This window comes from Melanostigma gelatinosum, assembly GCF_949748355.1.
Source record: "Melanostigma gelatinosum genome assembly, chromosome: 9".
Taxonomy (NCBI): domain Eukaryota; kingdom Metazoa; phylum Chordata; class Actinopteri; order Perciformes; family Zoarcidae; genus Melanostigma; species Melanostigma gelatinosum.
Genome location: NC_136642.1, coordinates 23,494,935 through 23,515,948, shown reverse-complemented (window position 1 = coordinate 23,515,948; position 21,014 = coordinate 23,494,935). Strand labels below are relative to the sequence as shown.

At 44.0% G+C, this 21,014-nt stretch overlaps 2 protein-coding genes across 7 annotated transcripts in view; one reads left to right on the top strand and one right to left on the bottom strand.

Moving 5' to 3' along the window:
• Positions 1-60: 60 nt before the first annotated feature.
• abhd5a (abhydrolase domain containing 5, lysophosphatidic acid acyltransferase a) lies at positions 61-17,677 on the bottom strand. The gene is made up of 8 exons (XM_079275535.1): positions 17,431-17,677; positions 16,943-17,023; positions 15,177-15,262; positions 13,974-14,349; positions 11,146-11,300; positions 3,211-3,322; positions 2,906-3,092; positions 61-1,047 (listed from the first exon to the last, which is right to left on the bottom strand). Exons 1-8 carry the CDS (start codon positions 17,619-17,621, stop codon positions 958-960), a joined length of 1,278 nt encoding a protein of 425 aa, XP_079131661.1. The 5' UTR covers positions 17,622-17,677; the 3' UTR covers positions 61-957.
• An 18-nt stretch (positions 17,678-17,695) lies between these two features.
• Positions 17,696-21,014, top strand: part of ano10a (anoctamin 10a) — a 68,885-nt gene continuing 65,566 nt past the window's right edge. For 2 of the 6 annotated variants that reach the window (XR_013772266.1, XM_079275533.1), the window contains exons 1-4: positions 17,873-18,614; positions 18,955-19,045; positions 19,222-19,389; positions 20,682-20,879. Coding sequence is in view for 5 of the 6 variants with exons in the window: in XM_079275533.1 (XP_079131659.1) it covers positions 19,254-19,389; positions 20,682-20,879 (334 nt within the window). In the remaining variant the exon portion in view is untranslated. Of the gene's footprint in view, positions 17,746-17,872; positions 18,615-18,954; positions 19,046-19,221; positions 19,390-20,681; positions 20,880-21,014 lie in introns of those variants that run through there. The other 4 variants (XM_079275530.1, XM_079275529.1, XM_079275532.1 and 1 more) reach the window with 4 other exon arrangements.

Sequence of the window (21,014 nt, the reverse complement as noted above, 5' to 3'; positions counted from 1 at the left end):
TTTGTTTGTGTTCACATTTAGAAATATCACAGGAGGAAACTTTGTTTTTAGCAATATAATCTGTGCAATTTTATTCCGATCGCCTCTTTAAACTCTACAAGTTCCTGCCTTTCATATTGTAGACGCAGATTACATGACAGCATTTCGATTACGACACCAACTGTGTTCAACTCAATGAATTATTTCTAAAGTAGCACCAGAAGGGGTAGACAGGTATGCCCATATATAGGCTGAGCACACTTTCCACTGGTTTCCTTAATACATAGATTATTTTAATGCAATAACAATTATTATTATTTTCAGGCTTAATCCGTATACCGCATATTAAGATCATATGTTTTTCGATGTTTTTTGTAGACAGCCGTCTAAAAGGCCCTACAGGGCTGTGCACCAGCTTCAGAGTGTAAAACAGTCTCGCCGGTTTAAAAACACACATTCATAACTAATGCAATCAAAATTACATTTTGTAGTGGAATAAAAACAAGCCAAAAAACAAGCACAGAGGACAGCCGCTGTGAAAGAGAATATTGTTTGGTGCAGATAAATCTATAGCTGCTTCCTGGTGCTGGTGCAGTGATGTACTGAAGGGGGCTCTTCCTGTCTGCGTCACTCGTATGGAGAGACCACAAGCCGCAGGTTGAGCTCTATACAGGAAACACCCGACACTAACTGAGCGTTTTTGAATGACATTGATTCGGTTTCAGTTCGATATCATTTAAGATGGGACTAAATATAATCTCATTATATCATATTAGAAAGGCTTGTCCTAAAATATTGAGCCTCGTTGTGTTTCCTCACAAAAACATGCAGAAAAAAACGGTGTCTATTCACACTTGTGGTCACATGATGTAAAAGTATTCCTGCTTTAAGGAAGTGGAATCCTGCGTGTCCTGCTTCCTGCTGAAGTTAAGTCTGTTATTGGTCTCCAGAGTTCAGTGTCCAAGGCTCGTCTCCGCTTCAGTCCACTTCGTCACACGCTTCCAAGACTCTGTGGTTGAAGTCCTCCGGCTGGTCGGCGTACACGTAGTGTCCGGCTCCACGGATCGTCTGATTCGAGACAGGAGGAAACATACAAAGAGAGGGGTTTAACCGCTATTCCAAAAAAGAAGATGGAGAGACATGTTAAAACATTTCCAGTAAAAGCTATCATGAACATCCAGAACAGGACATCAATAATAGAGGTAAGAAGCTAACGTTGGTCTATAAACCACCTACACCCTGCTCACATTTCACATCGCCACCACTAAGCTGAAGCAGGACGAGTGTTCTAGTGAGGACCTTTAGTCGTCTCATTCAGACAACCATCTTTTTTAAGCCTTATTTGGAGCCCGAAGTGTGATAATTCCGACTCATTTCTGTGTTTTAGGACTGCAGCACGCTACAGTTAGCTTTATAAGCCGATGTGATCACCATTAACTCTGCCTGAGGGCAGTACGGAGATTTATTATGCAGTAGTAGGAATCACAAGAGATTGGAAAATATAAGGAATTGGGATTATTATTGAGTACATCTTAGCAATGCCCCTTATTCCTTTTCAACATTTGTTACTGTGAGCTTCGAGGTTCCTTTTGTATCTGGGTAATAGTCGTGTGGTGACATCATCTAAACTCAAGGTTTCCTCTGAAGGAATGATATTTTACACATGAATGCTTCTGAAGCCCTTGGATGCTGTTTATCGCTGTGCGTTCAGGTTTATTACTGGTGATAATTAGAATCCTCATCATTAAGAGCGGTATGCTATGGTTGGGCGTCTCTGTTATTTATTCATAAGGCCCTCACTGTTTCAGCCTCTTATATTACTTCCTTGCTCGTCTTAAATTCCTCTTTAAATGTCTGTTGTTAGCCAGTGGTTATTAAATGGGAACATATGACTATCTCAATAGTGCTGAGTCACTGGGATCAGTAAGGACTGCATGCAGCCATTTTAGAGTTATTTCTAGGATTTAAAGGGGAACACCACCTAAATTAAACCTTACCTGTCGTGCTATTTAACAATCTAGATTGTGATTTGCCTGGTTTTGCAAATTTAGGCCATAGAGATGTCTGCCTTCTCCCCAATATACTGGGACCAGATGTCACTCGGCTTGTGGTGCTCGAGGTGCCAAAAAACCTCAACAGTGGTTTCTCTCTCCAGAAATCATGACCCGGTTACCCAGGATGAGACAGACCTTGTTGTGAGCACTTTCATGTAGGAACTATTTCACTGTAGTTGCAGGTAAGACCAAAAATATGTCTTTTTAAGAATTCCAATATTTGAAGTCAAAGGACAAGGAAAGTTCAATCGATATGTGTGAACACGAGCTACTCTCTGTCATCAAGTATAAAGTATGGAGCTGTTCCATAGACATTAACATCTTTCCCAATTGATTGTCTATGGAGCAGTACTAATTAGAATTTTAGCCCCAGTTTGGTTTGATTTGGCAGAGTTGGTTATGTGAAGTATTTCCTTAACTGTCTTAGCCCATAGCTATAACACAGATGAATACAAATAAAAAAATGAAATAAAATGGGCCGAGCTCCCCTTAAACTTCCATGAAGATGACGTGAAACTTGAAAGTAACAGCCTGTACGTACAAAGCTGAAAGCGGCAAAGATAGCGATTTACAGTCTGACAGCAGTCCAGTAGATGTGCGGCAGCTACGCGGGAGATTGAGAGGTTTTCTGAAGGCGTCTTTGTTCCAGCACGTATGATATTCTTAGGATCAAACACTCAGGCACAGGTATTTCCCCCAGGAAACTCCTTTACCTTCTATGAAGTCTGATACATTCCAGTCGCTTCCGCCTCAATAATAACCTTGCAGATAAAGTCCATCAATAGAGTACAAATAAATACGCTCAATTAAAAAAAAAAAATCGGTAAAAGTGCATAAACTCACTCCCCTCTCCCCCCCCCCTCTGAACTCACTATGTTCTCCACACGAGAGTGCGGCCTCATGTCTTTGATGGTTCTTCCCGAGTTGCTGTCTATGCTGGATCGGGATCCGTAGATGATGGTGATGGGGATCTTGGGCTGAAGCTGGTCCATCCGTGGCAGCATCGGCCTCACAGCCCAGCCGTAGTTAACGGTCATATTCTTAAAGGCTGTTTCCCCACTGTAACGACGAAGAAGAAGAAGAAGAAGAATGACGTTAACGGACGACTGCAACGAGGGTGAAGAACAAATTGCTTTCATCGCGGTGATCAAGAAGAGCGGCCGTGGTGACGACTGACCTGGGGGTTTGCACGTTCAGGTGGTAGATGTACTCTGCCACCGTGTTGTCAGCAAACATGGAGGAGAACTTCCTCTTGAAGTCGGGCCTCAGAGTCTGGACCAGAGTGGGCCCTGCAGGGGCCACAGAGGGCCCGCCCAAGTGTTAAAACCAAGCATGTAGCCATTAAGAAAGCAGGGCTGCTTCATTACATCAGACATGAGGAGGATCAGAGGGCACAAACGGAACAACGCTTTCACTTGACTGCTCCTCAGAGTCTGGACAAAGACATCATGTGCTCGTCATGCAACTAGTTTTTAATTAGTAGGTGAACTAGTTTTCTTTATATTAAGAAAAAAAAAGTATAAGAAATACTCAAAGATGCTCACAGCTATGTAAGAAATTTGAAAAAAAAACTGTAGTTAGTAGATATAATAAAAGTGTTTAATAATTCATAATTAATAATTCATAGTTAGTCATAATCATAAGGGTTTTGAGAATGCATAATTAAGATAAACATAAGCATGAAACATCTGCCAAGTTGCAGAAGTATAAACTTTTATTTTGAAGGATTATTATAGATGAGATTAAAACGTAACTGACAGTCATTGAATGTGATAGTAAACACAGGGCCAGACAAGTGAATACGCTCCTGGAGGATAGCCAATAGGAATCGGGATAAACGGAGGAGGAGGTGTTTCGAACAGATGTGGGAGGTTTAATTTAAGACTTTTTTCCTCGCCCTTGTTCTGTGATGGCTCCCGGACGACAGACGTGTTACACCGGAGGAGCCGGGTGAGGTTTTTGCAAATGGGGTTTTATTGTTTTAATATGTCATAGGAGTGTACACTCCAATGTATAACTGTAAATGTACTTACATCAGTGGAATTAAATTCCTTATAATTGTAAACCAGTTTGGGTAGCGTTATTATCGCAGCGTGTGTGTCGACGGCACAAAGCCGGCCACATGGCAGTCACATGGCTGGCTCCGGCCTCCCCTTTGTTATGAGGTAAAAATTCTTCCATAACAAATTTGGCGACCCAGATGGGACAGTCTTGCCGGCCTCGCTGTGTGTGCTGACGGCGGCATTAGTCAAGCAGACAATCCTGGGCCCACAATATCGGTCGGCAGAGCCGTTTCATGAAATCTGTGAGTTAGCTATTAGGAACCTTAGGGGAATCTCTGCTTGGCTAAGCGCTGCTAACGGCTAACGCTCCGTTGCCGGTGGGTACGTTCCAACGAGGGAGGCCATGTTCCACTGAGGTAAGTACGATTTGCTGTCTGAAGTATGATGAACTTAAGGGATTAGTCAAGAGTATAAGGATCCTAAGAATTAATTAAAGACGGACAGCGCTGTGTAAGTAAGTAAATCACCACATTGGAATCAAACAAGCTGTGGTACGGGCGAAACTGCTTTGCTCATGCTGGGAGCCTCCTTCGGCCCAACATAAGTATTGTTAGGCCTGCAGATAGCTAGTTTAAAGCAGTTATGTAGCGAGGCGAACTGAGATGTTGTGGCTTTGAGGGGCTTAGGTGTGCAAACCTTTGTGGGCTTAGTCCACGAATGTCGGGTCACGTCGCATAAGTTGCTTAGAGAGCTAGGCTAGCGGGAGTTAGCTTCTGAGGCCGCAGGCTTCAGGAAAGACACACTCGCTAGCTTTGGCTGTGAATATAATTAGTGGATCATGTGGTGATTCAGAGGGCGTAGAATAAGGGCTTTGGTGAAACTAGACAGACTGGGTGAGTGGTTTGTGGCGTTGGAAGTGAATAACTCGCGTTTCATATACGTAACAGTGAGCTCAGGTCCGGCGGAGCTAAAGCCCGTTAACCGGAGGTTTAAGGGTTAATAATAACAATAATACGTGTGACTAGTCTGTGTTTTAGCAGCGTGGAAATACGTTTAAAATGATGACTAAATAAGTCCAATAATACGTGTGACTAGTCTGTGTTTTAGCAGCGTGGAAATACGTTTAAAATGATTGATATTGCATGACCGCGCTGTGGGGAGCTAACGCTAGCTACGTGTAGCTCCGGCGTAGCGGTACTATGTATGTAAAATAAGTGCTTATAAAATAAAATAACGGCTGGATTGAGAGAGGAGACAGAAGGCGTATGAGTGGAATTAAAGTGTGGGATTTTGGTGATACTTGTGTGTGCGTACGCTTTATCAGAAGCTCCGTTTTTTCGTTAGCATTGCGGATAGCATATCTGTAAAAAAGCCGGTTTCATGACAACTTCCGGTTTGGCGCAGAACAACTTCCGGTTCGGCGCAGACGGCAAGGCAAGTTTATTTGTATAGCACAGCTCAAAGTGCTTCACATAAAACCATTAAAAGCATCAAAACATAAGGCAAAAGAAAAGGAGATTTAAAAACAATTAAACAGAAGGAATAACTGCAGGTGACCGTAAAGAAGTGTTTAGAATCTGAATTTTTCAGAGATTCATTGTCTAAGAGCTGTGAGCTTATATCCTGACCTTAGTTTTAATTAAGCATTATAACTTTAGTCGTTGACTTTGGTTTTAGTTCAGCATTTTAACAAAGATTAATGGTTTCAGTTGTGTTTCTTCAATTCTTGAACTTAATTGTGACTCAGTATTGTGCAGACCAGAGTGTAAGTGCAGTTCAACAGTTTGACTTACATTGGTATTTCTGATTGAATATCTTTGAACACAGTTATTGATTTTTAAAGTTGAATTTAATATTTAATTGATTAATTATTCATTGTTTTTTAATTTCATTTTACTTCCAATTTTAAACCTTTCGAATTCTGATTTGGAACTGGATTGTGATTGTGATTCGGATTTAGATGTTGAGTTTGATTTCGGAATTCCAGCTTCAATTTTGGATTCGAGATTCCTTCACATATCCAGTATTGACTAATTTTGGTACATTTACTATTTTACATAGTTCCTAAGAATCAATATTGACACGGACGGCGCAACATATTTGAGAGATCGTTGACCTCTCTTACACTACAGACGTATGCTAACATTTACTGCTGAACTTTTGGCAGTTCTGTGTTTGTTTCAGTCAAGGTGTGTGGTTGAGTGGGTCCAGATCTGGGAAGTGGAGCAGCGGATCCCAGTTTTGGAGTCAGCGGCCACACGCCATACAGCACAGAGGGTGAGTTGATTTTGATTCATGTGATGACAAGCATGCACATGTAATACACACATTTGAATACTCCTAGGCTGCATAATGTTTACATTAAAGAAGCAGAGTAAGGAAGTAGGAGAGTTGGTAAAATCCATCGGACAAGCTGAGTTTGTGCCATGGGGACATCGAGACATGGACGCACTGGAAAAGGCGTTGCCACCGCTGGCAGGTGGAGCCAATCCGTGGATCCGTGTCTTTGAAAAACTCACAGCAGCTGATAAATTGGCATTGGGAGACATCCGTGCCGTGATGATCCACACCGAAGGAACAGCCAAATTGAACATTTTGGAGGTAAGTACAGGAACGACCAACAGGGGGGATGAAACCCCATTTGACAACTTTCGAGGAGTTTTCTGGTCAGCAATGCGGAGAATCTGGGCCAAAAAACCAAAAACGAACTCTCTTTCGGGACTGAAGATAAAACCAGAGGAAGAAACCCATCAGTACCTGAGGAGAGCTGAAGAAGAGTGGCAGAGGGCAACAGGGGGGAGACATGACGGCAATGAAGCCACCACTGTAGTATGGCGACACACTGTGCAGATGGGCCTGCCTCCACCGGTACGGACAGCGCTGGGAGAAGTAGTAGGCTTGAGCAACATGAAAGATGCCATGTGGAGGAAACACCTAACTCACTACAACCAGCGACAGCTAACTGAGAAGACAAAAGGACAGGAAGACATAAAGAGCATGCAGCGGCGGCTGCTGAAACTTCAAATAGCGGCGGCTGACAGAGAGATAAGTAGAAAACATCTGGCCAAGAAACAGATGGCCGTAGCCAAGGCTCAGGCCTCACAACAGCCCCAATATCCAGCTGCACCCCCGACCTCATACCAACCAAATCCAGCAGTACCAGCCCACACAGTGGTGTACTACCAACCTCCACCACATTATAGAGGCAGAGGACGTGCACGTGCATCCAACAGAGGCAGAGAATATGGAAGAGGCAGAGCTTACCAAGCAGGCGGATATGGCCAACCAGGAAACAGAGAAAACCCTGACAGGTTTGGTGAGTGCTACGTATGTGGGAGATGGGGCCATTGGGCCCGAGACTGCCCAAGGCAAATGGGAAGAGGAAGACAGATCAGTGCAGCACCACAACATGCTCCGTTCCCACCACAACATCAGCAGTACCTACGACCAGGTCCAGCTGGACCTCCTCCCGTGAGACATCAACAGATGCCCATGCTGTCACCAGGACCATGGGGTGGGGTTCACTGTATAGGCAAGATACATAGATGGTTGCCATGTGATCCCTTACAGCAGAGATATCGAGGTGAAGGGGGGATATGGTAAGGTGTCAAACATTTATGGTAAGGTGTCAAACATATTTTGTAGATCCACATTTAGAATCGTTTTCAGTAAAGGTGCTACTCACAAATTTTGAGATTTAATAACGTCATGATAAACCACAACTAGACTTGCTAACTCTAGAAATTGAGAAATATACGGGAGCTCTAACTAACATGAGCCGAGTGTTGTTTCCTCAGGTGACAAACGCAGAAGCAGCAGCTGACGAAAGGAAGCAGGCTGATGTGTCACCAGGCAGTCTGGTGTGGATAAAAGTCCACAAACGCAAGTGGAGTGAACCAAGGTGGACCGGTCCATGGGAGGTAGTATTGGCAACTTGACACCACCTCACTCACTGTGCAGCAGCGAAGGTAACAAGTGTGACACTCGCAGAGACAGGAGTGAACATCAGACAGGATAATTTGAAGTTAAAGACACCTCAAAAGAGGGTTTAGACAGTACTGACAATGACGTTTCCCCCACAGTTTAAGCGAGGCCTTCCATTGGGAGACTCTAGCTTCAGTAGGTTATGGAAGTCTGTAATTACTTTCTTCCTGATTTCAGTAGCTTCCCTCTTAGTATGTGGAATTAACCACGGACAGGAACCAGATCACATGCATGACTACATCAGGATTCGACATTTAGCCTCAGTAGCTAATCAAACCGATCTTAGACCACGTAGAGAGGCTTCTCCGACGACACTCACCTATGAAAATGTAACTCTCACTCTTACGTTCAAAGAAGGTACAACATCAACGGTCCAGGTCGACTTCTGTGAAGTCGTTTCCGGTCCCAGGTATGAACACATCTACGGGTGGATGTCCAAAACCTTGTGCATCATAACTGACGAGTGTGGGCCCGCCACAAATAAGTATGGTAAGCTGTTATCGTATCATAACTGTGATTGTGAAGATTGGGGATGGGCAACGATGAATACAGGTGGCGAGGGTTTAGGAAAAGACCCCAACCCAGGTCTTAAAGACCGACTAAAGATGTTAAATGCCCCAGCTTCTTATCACATGTGTAGAAAAGGGGTGGGTAGATGTAATCCTTTAAGACTTACCTTAACAGACCCAAAATTGACTGACGGAGGACTTTACGTAGTACAGGGAAAGGCTACTGATAGTCCTGCCCCACAAGGGCTCATTAGGATTATTGTTAAGCCTGTAAAAGACCAGGTTCGACATACGACTGACGCAGAGAATGAGGTAAGGGGTGGAAACCGGAATGGCAGATGGGAATTTATGGTGGGTACAATATACGGCTTCAAGCCAGTAGTACAGATTGTATTGTGTGTTTAGGATCTAGACCCCTAGCAACACCAGTTCCTTCAAGATTCAGACTCCTAAGTCCTGAATTAGTTGTATTTTAACTCTGTTTACTGATGACACTTTGCCCCTCCAACACACTTGTCAGAGGCTGCACTGGCATTACCCACCTGTAGAATATAATACCCCACCTCTGTTCAAAGTTACAGAGGGTCCATTTGATTGTATAGTCTCAGATACCGCTAAGGGCCCAATGTAGGTAGTATTATTGCAAATTAAAGCAAATTGTAGCAACAGTCACCTATATCTTGCCTGTCACTGATGCAACTTATGGAGAACTCATCTCTCCACGCCCACATGCTAACAGAAGATCCAAAAGAGATGCCGGCGGCCCGAAGGGGGCCTTTGATGACCAAGTGTACATAAGATGTCATAAGACTGCCAAGGGGGGTGTCTAATGACTTTCAAGCCAGAAATCAAATAGCAGCAGATTTAGAATCTGTTTTCTCTCAGAGGGTGATGATTAATAAAAATGTCGATTGGATCAACTACATTTACTATAACCAACAGCGTTTAGTAAACTTCACCAGTGACGCCATATCAGGACTGCATGCACAGCTGGCGAAGACTAGTTTAATGACCTTGCAGAACAGAATGGCATTAGAGATGATTTAGCAGAGAAAAGTGGCGTGTGCCAGATGTTTGGGTCTGCGTGCTGTACTTTCATTCCAAATAACACAGCTCCTGATGGATCGGTGACCAGGGCTCTGGAGGGACTGACAGCACTCAGCCAAGAGCTAGCAGACAACTCTGGTGTCACGAATCCATTCACCGACTGGTTGGGAAGTATGCTTAGCCAGTGAAAACATACATTTTTGGCAATCGTAATTATTCTGTGTGCTGTCATCATAGACCGCCTAGTTGTCTGTGGATGGGGGTTCCCGTGCATCCGTGGACCTCTACAGGGGTTTATTGTTTCACCGATGAGCCAGACACCAGTCCAGGCAACCAGTTATGTGACGAGGATGAGGACGAATTGGAGCTTCTGATGGCCACAGTCTAGATGAGGCCACCAGAGGGACTTCACGAGCGGTTCCTGACCATCCAGATGGACTTCTAAAACATCCACCTACAGACTGTATCCTGATCCTGCCAGCCCCAAGACGTGGAAGGCAGTGACTCTCAACGCACTCTATCTTGAAACGAACTGAACAGAAATACTTGAAATGATATCTGTGTGCATGAATTCTTTGCCTCTGTTTAGATAGATAGGGAGCCTCTCCCTGGATTGAGTAGGGGGGAGGTCTCCAGGGACATTTGCATAACTAACTACATTTGAGAAGCTAACTCACAGTGAACTGTGAGTTAGGGGGGAATTGTAAGAAATTTGAAAAAAAAACTGTAGTTAGTAGATATAATAAAAGTGTTTAATAATTCATAATTAATAATTCATAGTTAGTCATAATCATAAGGGTTTTGAGAATGCATAATTAAGATAAACATAAGCATGAAACATCTGCCAAGTTGCAGAAGTATAAACTTTTATTTTGAAGGATTATTATAGATGAGATTAAAACGTAACTGACAGTCATTGAATGTGATAGTAAACACAGGGCCAGACAAGTGAATACGCTCCTGGAGGATAGCCAATAGGAATCGGGATAAACGGAGGAGGAGGTGTTTCGAACAGATGTGGGAGGTTTAATTTAAGACTTTTTTCCTCGCCCTTGTTCTGTGATGGCTCCCGGACGACAGACGTGTTACACCGGAGGAGCCGGGTGAGGTTTTTGCAAATGGGGTTTTATTGTTTTAATATGTCATAGGAGTGTACACTCCAATGTATAACTGTAAATGTACTTACATCAGTGGAATTAAATTCCTTATAATTGTAAACCAGTTTGGGTAGCGTTATTATCGCAGCGTGTGTGTCGACGGCACAAAGCCGGCCACATGGCAGTCACATGGCTGGCTCCGGCCTCCCCTTTGTTATGAGGTAAAAATTCTTCCATAACAGCTATAATAACATGAGCAAACCATATTAACAATTCCCTCTTTTCTCTTTACAGAGCCTCGATTCAACCGTATCATCACATTATTATTCATGAATTGAATGCATTCGTACTGCATACATTTTCATATTTCCTCTCTGTATGCTACTGATGCTCTGCTACTCTTTAGTAAACCCTGCATTCATACGCTTCTAATCTTCATCATTAAGGGTTCCATCTGATCTCATTGATTTACCGAGTGGTCCAACCAGTCTCAGGCCAGCCAGCGGGTTGAAGGGACTGAACATGGCTCCGAGGGCTTTGATCCACACCGGGATGGGACGGTCTGCCGCCACTGTGTCCGGGGTCTCAGGGAAACCCCAGGGCTCCACCAGCACCATGTGCTTCACTCTGTAGGCCGGAGACAAAGACAGTCAACACACCTTCACCTGCTAGTGGGTCTATTTCATGTTTGGTTTTTACAGACCCTCATATATCTCTTAACATGACTGACTGCCATAACATTACACTTTAATATTAATTTAATATTAATCAGTCCTGATCATGACTACCAAATAATCATACATTTACAAAATGTTAACCCTTAAAATGTAGTTTGTTTACATAATGCAAAAAAACATTATTTTCTTTATACTTTTGAATACTTTTTATTTACATTTTGGGATACGTCAATGATTAGCAACATTGATTTTTTGTTTTTATTTTTTCCCTCCAGTGTTTAATTTTTCTTTTCACCAACATCAGTCATTCATTCATTTTCTGAATTGTAAAACTTTAAAATGAGCACTATAGGAATTCAGAGCACATATATGATTGAGGGATATCCTCCACACAGCTCTCAACATGGCGACGGCTCAGCCGGCGGCTAGCAGCTAGCAGCTAACAGCTAGCAGCTAACAGCTAGCAGCTAACAGCTAGCAGCTAACAGCTAACAGCTAGCAGCTAACGGCTAGCAGCTAACAGCTAACGGCTAGCAGCTAACAGCTAGCAGCTAACAGCTAACAGCTAACAGCTAGCAGCTAGCAGCTAACGGCTAGCAGCTAACAGCTAACAGCTAGCAGCTAACAGCTAACAGCTAGCAGCTAACGGCTAACAGCTAGCAGCTAACGGCTAGCAGCTAGCAGCTAACAGCTAACAGCTAGCAGCTAACGGCTAACAGCTAGCAGCTAACGGCATGAACATTGCAAACAACAGCAACAGAGCAGACAGAAGTAAAACGTGTTTAGCAAAGCAGGTAAAGAGCCAAGTCCTTCTATCTTGACCCATACATCCACCCTGTGAGGACTTCCTCGCTCTATAGACTATGCCACCTGCCTCCTCCTTTACCCCCGCCATGTCGAGCGTCATAGCTTTAAGTGGGCCACTAACCAAGCTGACGGATTTGACAAGCTGGGAGTGTGAACAGGCCGGTTTTCTCATGTTGTTTTCGAGACACTTTGTTTCCCTATTTGCAGTTTTACCTCCAGGTAAAGTGGTTTGGATCGTTCGTCTACACTCATGGTTCGTTTACAGACAGGTGGTCTCACCAGCAGACTTCTGTTTCTCGCCCTGTCTGACTTTGCCGTAGCAAATCGCCATGCTCTTAAATCTAATTACTTTGGTGAATACAATGCCATCAAAACCAACAGCTATGAAGATAAGTTTATGAAGATAACACTGTATATTTTAAGAATGGATGAACAGTCACGGCGGTGTTTTGTCTTAGAACTTAAAACCCTTTCACAGTGTGTTTTCAGTTAATGAAAGTTAATTGTAAACATTTTTGGTCGCTTAAAAATGTATTTTTCAGCGTTGTACTTAGCGCAACCATTTCATGTCACTTCTGGTTGCAAAAAAACAAGATGGCGACGGCCAAAACCCCAAACCGATGGGTGACGTCACATTGACTACGTCCACTTCTTATATACAGGCTATGGGACACACTGCCCATTCATCAGAAACAATCCAAAATCCATGGCAACTGCATCACATGTACACACAGTACAAATGATCTCTGGGCCCTCAATGTAAGCCATCATGTTGTCCTTTAAGTAAACAGCCATAGCATGAACAATGAGCACAGTTCAGCCTTAATAGGGACACACAGTATGTCCCCGGGTGAACGTAAAGGCTATTTGGAACACTGAGATAACAAAAAGGGGACAGGAAGAGGGATTTTTTCTTTTTCTGAAGCATTACTGATGAAGGAGGGCGATAAGAGATCGAGGACATTTTATCAGTCGTCCCTAGAGGAGAGCCAGGGCGCCTGCTGGAAGCTTAGACCTGGAGAAGCGACGAGGCGAGATGATTCGGGGGAGATACAGTCTAGATGCAGGAGAGAGGCTCGGAGGACACTGCTGCTATCGCAGGCCGCCAGCATTTCCAGGCACACCGCTCCAACTATATCCTGATCACATGCTGGCTCTACGGCTAAGTTAAGAGTCGTGTTTCTCCATCTGCCTCTTTGTTCTTCAAGTCATGACTGAAGGATAATCCTGCTGTATTACGACTTGGGTCTTTGGTCAAACTAATCTCCACTCAAGGTCCACTTACTCACACGGCCTTCTTCAGCCGATTAAACCTGCGTTCACGTCGGGCCGGACGGATAAACAACGAGCAGAAGCCGAGCAGAGCTGGAGGGGAAAATTCTCTGTAGCTTCTTCGCTATTAGCAACACCTTTCATTTTGTCATGTGCATGTTCATAATTTCCGTTATAATCATTGTGCCTCCATCACCCACCCGTGCATCTAACAATTCATTTAAGGAGCAACAGGTCCAATGGTCCTATACATTGTCCATCATACTCTCACCTGTAAGATGAAGCTAATAGAACAGCCTAGCTCAAGTTCCTGTCGAGATTCTGATCATGATTTGAAATATTACAAAAACCTGCCGTCCTCCACCACTCAGTGTCGCTCGTAAATGTTTCACATTGAACTACAGCGTTGCTTTGCCCACGGTGGAACTCTTATCACACCAAATGCGCCTCATATCAACAAGATCAGCACCGAAGAATAGAAGATCCTTTTCAATGAAAAGCAAGCCAACGTTACGATAAGAGGAGTCCCATAATCTGAACCCACCTGCCAGGGTATTTGATAGAGTACGACACAGCCAGGAATCCTCCCAGGTTGTGTCCCAGCAGTATCATGGACTCGAGACCCACTTTGGCCCTCCACTGCTCTATAGACTCCACAAACTGGTCCTCTGCCTCGTGGGCGTCCGCAGAGAACAGGGGCCTGTTGCTCTGTCCGAAGCCCAGCAGGTCCACGGCGAAGACGGGCCGACGCTGGGAGAGCGCGTCCAGGTTCTGAGCCCAAAGGCCCACGCCACCTCCGAACCCATGGAGCAGGACCATGGGGGTTTTGTCTTTGATGCGTTCGTCGCTGATGGTCAGGGTCCACAGCTGGTTCCCGTTGGAGACGGGGACGTGCTGTTTGGAGAAAGGGCTTTCTACACCTGAAGAGAAAGCAAACAGCAGGGAAGGAGAGGGATGTAGAGCTGAAACAGACCGGCAAAGGAATGCTGGGAATTCTTCTTTTAACTGAAAGGGAAGAAATGAAATAGGTCAAAGATACAGTTGCATTGCCTCACTCTTATGTCATTTGTGTTTATTCCTGCTAGTTGGTCGATTTGACCATCTTGTGGTCATACTGGCATCTTGTTTGAGTATGATGGTTACGCCCAGGACCCGTACCAGGCCACAGTGCACTGGTGTACTTTTAAGCCCATGAGAGAAAAAAGGGTTCTGAAGGGCTGACGTCCTGCTTCATCCAAAGAACCCTTTTTGGAAGAAAGACTCATTTAAGGATTGTTTAAAACATGGATGTTAATAGATCCTCCAGACCCAAACACTCCCAGAAACTGATGGTAGACAAGGCAATATGGCTAAAAGAGCGCCGCTTAGATGTTTAAGCCCATTTAAGATAAACAATTGTAATCACTATTTGTTTGTATGTTGAAAATGGCTGAAGAAAAGGATTTTTGTTATCCAAGCAAACATAAATAAAAAATAATTTACACAAACCAGTTGATTATAACAAACGTTCATCGTTAATCGTTCACGCAGCATTGTATGGTGGAAAATGTATATTTTGTCTGACACAACAAACTGCTCTGCGTGACACGCCCTCGTCTCTGCTGAAATTATGTCCACAATGTACAAAAAAGGTTTACGGTAAAAATGAAGCTTGTACCACGCAATCATTACTCTTTCTATGAATAAATCTCCCACGTTTTTTGACGGACACACGTGGGAACTAAAAGTGAGAGAAGCTGATCCTTACACCGCAGCATCATGTCCTCTGCAGTCTGCAGCTGGATCTGAGAGGTGGGACACCATGACGGCAGCCAGCTGGGGATCCAGCACCACCTACACGGACAGAAAAAAAAAACTCAACTTCAAACAATCACGGTGACTACGCTTAAAGGATTCAGACCGAAGCCGAGATATATAACTTCATAAGGCAATAAGTTTATTAAAAAGAGCATCCGTGAGGGCTGAATGTGAGCATTTATTGTGTTTAGGAGCTGCTCTGGTCAGCTGTGTCGGATCATCTCTGCATCAGCTGCTCGTGAGTGGAGAGGAGGGTACTTCCCTAACTTCATAGGCAGGCTCTGCTGACGCAGTGTGGTTTTAGGGGACAGGACATTAAAGAGAGCACGGCTGTGACAAAAACACTGATTATTATCTCGTTCATGAAGTAGTTATTTGTACGTGTTAGGGTCATCTAGCTACAGAGTTTGGTAACCCCTGTGTGACGATGTGTGGAGATGTCAAAATAAAGTTTCTGCAGAGGACACGAACGAAGAAAATAGCAGAAGTTCAACCAGATCAGACACTCCTCATACGTGACTCCACTGTCTCCAGTCAGTCCAGCTGACTTATTTGAGGAGTTGGGAGTGAGAACGGGCTGGTTTTCCCACGTCGTTTTTGAGAGATTTTGCATTCCGATTTTCAATTTTACCTCCAGGTTAAGTGGTCCACACTCCACGTACATTATTTCTTTGTGTATGGCCTTGTTTGACGTTGCCAGATAATTGTTCTTCATGTGCAGCATTGTGTCTGTAGTCTACATTGTGCCGTAACACCACAACCAGTACAGTTGTTAGTTGAGAGGCTTCTTTTGTCTGCCTTCATAAATACTGGGATGGAAAAATATTAGAAAACACCTGTCTGTGTAATGCAATAGAATTTGGCAGCACCACAGTTTTAACCAGAAATGTGCCCTCTTGTTTATTAATCTGTGGATACTCTGGTTCAAAATGAGACCAAACTGTTCGATGGATGTCACTTTTTGAACCATGAGAAGACTGTGGCCCGCGATAGACTAAAGTAAGGCTTGTTCTTAGCCTAGCCCATCGCTGGAAATGCCTTTTGCCACTGAAGCAGTTGCCGATCTCTTGCGGCGCCTACCGGCCGGTGAGGGGTCGCGGGTACTCTGCATTCAATGACAGTTAAAACAGTCAATTGATTGTGAATCACAGCAACTACGAGAAATCCTTCAGCATACGGTCATAAATGAGCATAGTAAAGATGAGGCTGATAGCGGTGGACAGCGGTATGTAAGATAAGCCGTGGACAGACAGACAGATACGCACGAGAGCGAACACATGATCTCCCTACCGCCTTTCACTCTGGCAGAGAAAATGAAACTAGGATTTAATTCAGGGGATGTTGTATTAAACTGATCTAATTTGAGCTATTACATTGTATTTAATGATAATGTTTGCCAACTGCTGGAAAGTGCATCATGCGAGTGCTCCAGTAACACTAAAACCAACTAGTTAATTAAAACCGTTACAGGAGCGAGTGATAGACACTGTAAGTGTGGGAACACACCCCATACAGACATGATTTCACAAATGTAAGAATGTTTACATGGAATAATAATTTGTGCCTGATATATTTAATAACAACCAGAAAAACACATCTCTAAGCGGAAACAATGTTGCATCTTAAACAGTCTTGTGATGATTTAAGAGGGCCACACCACATGCCTGCTTCATGTGGATGGGTGGGTAAAAACAACAACAACAAAAACAGACTAACTTTATTGTGGTGTCCACGTAGCCCCACACGCTGCTGACCAGACTCTGGGCACCAACAACAGACAGCATTCTCTGGACAAGCCTGAAGCCAGAACGAAATGAAACAAAAAGTGTTTGTTGCCCGATGAGATAGTGGTCACGGTACAGCTGATGATGGCTGTCAGTAGGGTGGCGCGTGTAAAGTTATTCACTCAACATTCAAACCGGGCCATCTTTTCTAAACCATCAGTGGTGAGGTTACTCTGGTAACTTTGAGGTCTGTTCGACAAAGTACTACCAACAGCATGGATACACCTCGGGGCACCATGTTGTGTTTGTTTACCTGAACTTCAGCCTGACTTTTGACAACGTGTTCAAATTTGAAGGTGTATGACAACAACATGCTGGTATTTGCCTGTGTTACACAGACACGTATGCGACGGATTAAATATGAATCGTTCAATATATTTTACAAACATTAACGCGAGTTGGTCGGAGGAAACCACTCACCCGCTGTTCGCTGCTGTCACCGCTTGCTCGGCCATACTGTAACTCTCGCGGTCACGTGGCGCGAGCGACTCTGACGTAGCCTCGATATGATTTAATACGTTTGCTTCGTTGCTCGAGATAACTCCGCCGAGCGGTGCCTTCCGCGGCTCAATTCCGCGACGCCCGTGCGTCACGCTTCTGTCCCCGCTCATCGCGGCGCTTCTTTTCTCACACTGTAACACAAAACGAGCGCACCCGGCTTCAGAGCGTGAGACACTCCGGAACTGGCTTTTCTAAACATTCCCTAAACACTGCTGCTGCTCAGCAGAGGACCTGGTAAGTTACGAGATAAATGCAAAAAAAATGTCTTCAACGTAACATAGATTATTTAGTATGATCTGACAGCTTTTGGTTCACGAACATGTTATGTGTGAAACCGTTACCGTACGTATGTCTTCTTCAAAAAAGCACTTCAATTAAGTACTAGGCTAGCGTTTCAAAGTCATTGATGGCTTTACGTACACAAATAACTTCACTCCCGTTTTTAATATGTTCTAATGTACCATAAAAAGGTAGAAGTAATGCCAGTGTAACGAGAAACGCAGGCTTTGTATTTATTTCATTATAAACCATAGTCAGGAGTTTATAATATAATTAGCAGATGTGAACATAAATATCGTACTTTGCAAAGTCAATCATGTTGATTGGACTTATCATAGCATTAAAAAGCACAGGCGTAATTGAGTAAGTTCCATAAATGACCCATGGCTCCATTGCATATACAGTCCATCTCACTGAAGAGTGGCACAATGATTATTACTCCCAAAAGAATCATCTTTCCAACCACACTAAACAAGTGCTCCTCATTGGTTTGGTAGTTCCAGTGCTAGCCTATGGGATCATGGGAAAGCTAAATATGTATATCTCTGTCAAATCAGTTTGAAAAGTCTTCGGTAAAATAAGCGCGCGTCGTGATTGATTTCGACATCACTGTCACGTCGGTGGGCGCGACCGAGCCTGCTGCGCCGCTCGTGACGTGGAACTTCTTAACTTACTCCAGTCCACCGGGCGCAGCCGCCTCCAGACTCCCAAAAACTAACGACACACACACAGTCATATGTTGTTTCTAAATCTAATCTGACTGTTCACAAATCAGCCCCGAGGCTGGAACACAGCCCATTTCCTTCGCAGACACACAGATCCGGGTGAGTACCGAGACGTTTTAGCTCTGCAGCAGTCTGCGCTTTCCCAACGCTGCTTTTCCACACGAACGTCGTGTGGAACGTCGCTCCCACACCAGCCCCCTCCCTTTTTCTGCCTCAGCTGTTTCTGTCAGTGAGCTGCAGGCTCTCTGTCTTCCGTTCTCCCGTCAGTGTGTGTGTGTGGAATAGATCCAGTCACCCGTGCAGTAGGTCATAGTAGTCTTGGTGCAGCTCTTGGCACACCTTGTGTAAACTATAGGTGACATTTTCAGAATATTTACTTTGACTGTGCTCTGTTCTGTTCATGTTCTCTTCTCTGTGGGCTATTACGATGAGGGAATAGCAACAACAGCGCCCCCTTGTCCCAAAAAGCGTTGAAACAAGAGTTTCAAAGCTGGAACTGAGGGAGGACATTTGGTGATCGAGTTGATCAGGTTTTTATTGATATTAAGCAACAATTTCAATTTCTAGAATTTAGCTTGCGTAATGTTTTATTTTATAATATAAGTGTAATTAAGATAATGAGTCATTATCTTCATCACAACACATTTTTTACTTGAATAAATAGAAATGATGTATAAAACCCTCTCTGACGGGACATTTTGTCCAGCTCGCGTATCAGGTGTCCTGGGAGAAGGGAAGATGCTGCGGGCGCTGTCAGCAGACGGCGGGGGCTCCAGGTTCAATCCTCTGGTGGTGGTGGAGCTCGCCTCCAACACCAAGGAGGAGGCCATCGCGTGGTTGCTGAGCCGGATACGGGACACACAGCAGAATGGAGGTAGGCCTGTCGCAATATATGTATGTGTGTGTATATATATATTACTTACTTTTCCCGAAATAGATTTAAAGTTACACCATGTCCAACCCCCACCCCCCCCCCCCCCCTTCCAATTCCCACCCCATCCCTTCCAAGGGCAACATACATAAATACATAAATAGACTGTGCTTGCACATCAAAATCAAAATAAATTGGGAACAAAGTGTGCAGGATGTGAACGTATAGACTGAGTCTGACTATGAAAGTTATCTTCTTGTTTAGTAACTTAGCGTTTTATTTTGGTAGAAGACCGACACCAGGTTGCCATTGTTTTCTGTTGCAGTAAAAGGCTTGACTCAATCAAAAGACAACATTTCTAAGTATCTTATAGTAAGAGACCAAGTTATATCGAGCTCTTTTCAGGACCCACGGACTGAATACCTGACTCTTCTTTTTTTTTCCCTAATTTCAGAGAAGTCATCTTCTCTCTGGTCTATCGTATGAATGAAGGGGGCTGTAGTGATTTCCATTTCAGAAGAACGATATGGCGATCCAAGACTGATGCAGATACAACAGTGTTTTTCTTTGGGGCAGATTAATGGGGTTCCAGAAAATATTTGAGTGCCTGACATGTCCAAAACGTGTTGCCCAAGGTGGCTTTGGCGGCAACTATGATTTACTGTAAGGGATATTTTAGCGAGTCTAGCATTTAAAAAATGCAGTCAGTGAAGGACTTCAAACTGTACTAATGTACAGAGGGCTGAGGTATCGATCCGTTCCAATAGTTCCTTCACCATTGTCTTCTTCCCACGCAGCTTTGCTCTCATGATAAAGGACTTGATCTGCCGGATCGCACTTTATAAATCGCTCGTGACTTATCGTACGATATATACGGACATGCCCTCCACCATTTTTTGCTGACCTTGATATTGCATGTGTTTACATGCGTGACTACCGATCAGCTTGATATTTGGAGAAAATAACAAAATGCACTTACACACAACTTATATCTTTTTAATCTGCACATGTTGTCAACGAAGGTCCTCGCCATTGAGAAACTGGATTTACAGCACATCGTAAAGAAACAGAGGATATTTTAATAATTCTTTTCACATTCCAGTTCCAATGTTTGATATTCTAACATCACATCAGTGGCATTAAAGGGTCTATTGGTTTATTGCAATTATCTCTGGGACAGTATATGATCTGACAGAAAGAAGTGCTGGTGAATGGAGGTGTTGAAGTTCACGTTCATTTGTTTTTCACCGGTTGTCCATCACATTCAGTGCTGATAACTCTGCCATTTGTCCCAGGCGCTGAGCTGCTGGTGGAGCAGCTGGGCCCTGGGGTCGACGCTCAGGAGAAGGAGAACCCCAACATGTTCCTGGTGGGGGCCACATGGCAGAGGCTGCTCTCCGGCGCTGAGGACGTGGGCCTCTTCAGGGAGTTCCACGATGGATCCATGAGAGGCTTCACCTGCGCCAACAAACACAACTTCAAAGACTTTAAAGGTAAAGTCCAGGAGCTGTTGTTGTTTGTCTTGTGAGTGTTTCTACTCTGGAATAAAGTCCTACATGAAGCAGCTGTAATTAATATCTTTATAAAACAATCAAATGACGATGCCACAAGACTAGTTTGAAACCTAG

Excerpts from the sequence above, each read along its gene's own strand:
- abhd5a (XM_079275535.1), bottom strand. The coding sequence starts at position 17,621 with ATGAGCGGGGACAGAAGCGTGACGCACGGGCGTCGCGGAATTGAGCCG. Across the intron at positions 14,350-15,176 it reads AGAGGACATGATGCTGCGGT|GTGTAGAAAGCCCTTTCTCC; the intron begins GTAAGGATCAGC and ends CTTTCTCTTCAG. Across the intron at positions 3,093-3,210 it reads CTGAACGTGCAAACCCCCAG|TGGGGAAACAGCCTTTAAGA; the intron begins GTCAGTCGTCAC and ends TCGTCGTTACAG.